Source organism: Mesitornis unicolor, unplaced genomic scaffold, assembly GCF_000695765.1.
Source record: "Mesitornis unicolor isolate BGI_N332 unplaced genomic scaffold, ASM69576v1 scaffold32371, whole genome shotgun sequence".
In the NCBI taxonomy this organism is placed as follows: Eukaryota; Metazoa; Chordata; class Aves; order Mesitornithiformes; family Mesitornithidae; genus Mesitornis; species Mesitornis unicolor.
In genome coordinates, this window is record NW_010166302.1 from 3,107 (window position 1) to 5,825 (window position 2,719).

The 2,719-nt window shown below is 60.5% G+C and overlaps 1 protein-coding gene across 1 annotated transcript in view; it reads left to right on the forward strand.

Annotated features, from left to right (window-relative positions):
- Window positions 1-2,695, forward strand: part of LOC104548803 (transcription elongation factor A protein 3-like) — a 3,022-nt gene extending 327 nt beyond the window's left edge. Inside the window, exons 2-6 of the mRNA XM_010194921.1 lie at window positions 1,321-1,383; window positions 1,487-1,590; window positions 1,841-1,996; window positions 2,439-2,507; window positions 2,617-2,695. Of these exons, the coding sequence (XP_010193223.1) occupies window positions 1,321-1,383; window positions 1,487-1,590; window positions 1,841-1,996; window positions 2,439-2,507; window positions 2,617-2,695 (471 nt within the window). The remainder of the gene's footprint in view (window positions 1-1,320; window positions 1,384-1,486; window positions 1,591-1,840; window positions 1,997-2,438; window positions 2,508-2,616) is intronic.
- The last annotated feature ends 24 nt before the right edge of the window (window positions 2,696-2,719 follow it).

The window sequence follows — 2,719 nt, forward strand, 5'->3', positions numbered from 1 at the left end:
AGTGTCAGAGCCAGCACCCAGGGATATTTTATTTTACCTCCAATTTGGGGCTCTCCTGCACCCTGTTGCTGGTGGCTGTTGGGATCTGGGGACAAAGGAGGGGAGTTTTGTCCCAGGGTGGCAGCTCTGGGCACCCCCTCAGTGGTGTGGGACCATGGGCAAATGTGGGTGACAGGTGCTTGGCCAGCGGCCCGGCCACCAACACCCGATCGGGGCTGGGGCTGGCACCACGGGCTCAGCCCCATGCAGGGGAAAACTTGCTGGGAGAGAGGGAATTTGGGCTGGGGGAGGGCACGACCACCCCCCAGCCCCAGCCCTGCCTGTTGTACGAGCACATACAAGCGTGCAAAGGAAGGGGAGGGGGCTGAGCGATGGCTCCTGGGGGGGGCTTTGGCAATGGGGTGCCACTTGGGGACCCAGAGTCTGCACCCCCCTCCCATGGCAGCAGGTAAGAACCCATCCGGGGATCCTGGCCAGTGCTTACGTGTGGGCGAGCAGGCTTGGGCCCGGCCCTCAAAGTTAATATTTGACTGTTTTCACCGCCCTTTGCCCCAGTGAGGTGCAGGCTCCTGGATGAGAGGGGGTGGAAAACGGCACTGCCATTCCCCCAGATCCTGTGACTTTTTGGGATGCCAACACTTGGAGTCAAATCAGATCCCATGGAGGCTGCACGGGCTCTGCTCCCCACCAGAATTACCCCAGGGCTGAAGGACTGATCCTGTCCAGCCCCTTTGCTCCTCACCCCCATGTCTGCATTTCTGGGGAGGGGGACAGAGTTGGGGAGACCCCTGCACTCATCACTTACAGGGGACACGTACTGGGAGGGTCCAATCCAGCCCTCATGGCGGGTGGGGGTCCAGCCTAGGGAGGTGATACCTGCGAGCTGGTGTCTGCTACGGGGGCTCTAAAAATACTACCCAGGAGGAGGAGAAGGAGCAGGAGGAGGGCTCCGTGCCGGGACTATGTTTAGCCTTGCTGTGTGCACAGGGTCAGGCCAAAACCCTGTGGGTGGATGTCCCATGGACCCCCTGCACCCCTGTGTGGGAGCACTTGGGTCCCAGCAGCCTGGGGTTTCCTTATGGGGAGGTTTCCCCCAGCTTTAAGGGAATCTCCAGTTTCCCAGCCGGGAGATGTGACCCCGTGCTGGGATGATCCAGTAGGGTTTGGGGTTTGGGGTGCATCCCCCACCTCCAGGGACCAACTCTGTGTCCCTTTGGGGTGCTGGTGAGAGGAAAGGGGGAATGTGGGCGGTCTCGGTGTGGGGCCCCCCCCATTTCCTTTCAGCTTCTCAAGGTGCTCCATGGCCTCTCCCCGCTCTAGGAAGGGGCACTGGACCTGCTCAAGTCCCTCACTGGCTACACCATGACCATCCAGCTGCTCCAGGTGAGGGGGACCAGGCTGGGCAGGGGGGGACACCCCATGGGGTGGCTCGTCCTGTGTCCCCCCTGCTTGTCACATCCCTAAGGACGTGTCCCTGCGTCCCCAGACCACGCGCATCGGGGTGGCTGTCAACTCAGTGCGGAAACACTGCTCGGACGAGGAGGTGGTGGCCTCGGCCAAAATCCTCATCAAGAACTGGAAGCGGCTGCTGGGGGAGCAGAACCGCCCCACCTCAAACCCCAAACCCTCCCAAAAACCCTGATGCTCTCCAGGGGGGTCAGGGTGGGCTCAGTCCAACCCAGTCCTGCCAGGAGATGCACAAACTCTACGGATTTTCCATGGATTTTTCTCTAAGTGGTGTAAATCAGTGTGAGCCCCCCAAAAAGGGCTGAGTACCCCCCCAGCCATTCCCTTACCCCAGGCTGGGGCTGTGCCCATGACACCCAGCTCCTTCCCCAGAGTCCTCCACCGCCCCCAAGAAGGAGAAGGACACGGAGGGGGAGAAGGAGAAGAAGGAGAAGAAGGAGAAGGGGCTGGATCTTCCCAGCTGCCCCAACGAAGGGGCAAAGCCCCCCAAAAGCCCGGCTGAGAAGCACAAGGAGAAGCACAAGGAGAGGTGGGGCTGATTTGAGACCACCCCCTCCTTGATCCTTATAAGTTTGGTTTCTCCATCTCTGTCTGTCTATGGGTGCTAGCAGCACCAGGGCAGCTTTCAGAGACTGGAGCAAACCCCAACATTTTCAAAATTTTATTTTCACTTCTTTATTGCTATTTATTCCCTGGGCAAGGACTGTTTTAGGGTATTTGTCTGACCCTGCCCCAATCTCTCTGTCCCCAGGAAGCCCAGCAAGTCCGGCTCTCGTGTCACCCCCCAGGGCCACCCTGGTGACACCAACCCTGAGAGGTACCCACCAAAGGGCTCTGACAGCCTGGGGGGCTTTGCTGGCAGCTGGAGGGTGGTGGGGCTCAGGGATGGGGTGTGCAGGATGAGGGTCACAATGGGGTCACCCCATCACAGCGGACTCACCAAGAGCATCTCTCCCTTCCTTTGGGTGTAGAGGGTCCAGCGACAGCCGGAGCCCCACTGCATCCTCAAAGAAATCACCTCCAGATGGCAAGAAAGAGAGGTGGGGGCCTGGGCTGGATGGGGGTGGGCGAAGTGGGACCCCAGCCCCTCTCCGGGCTGCGGATGTGGGGCCGGACCCACCGCCTGGTCCCTGTCACTCATCCTGCCAGGAGGGACTCTGCTGACTCCAGATCCTCCACCGCCTCCTCCTCTTCCTCCCCGCAGAAGAGAGTGTCAGGAGAGAGGTGAGGAGAGGGCGTCCCTGCACAGCCT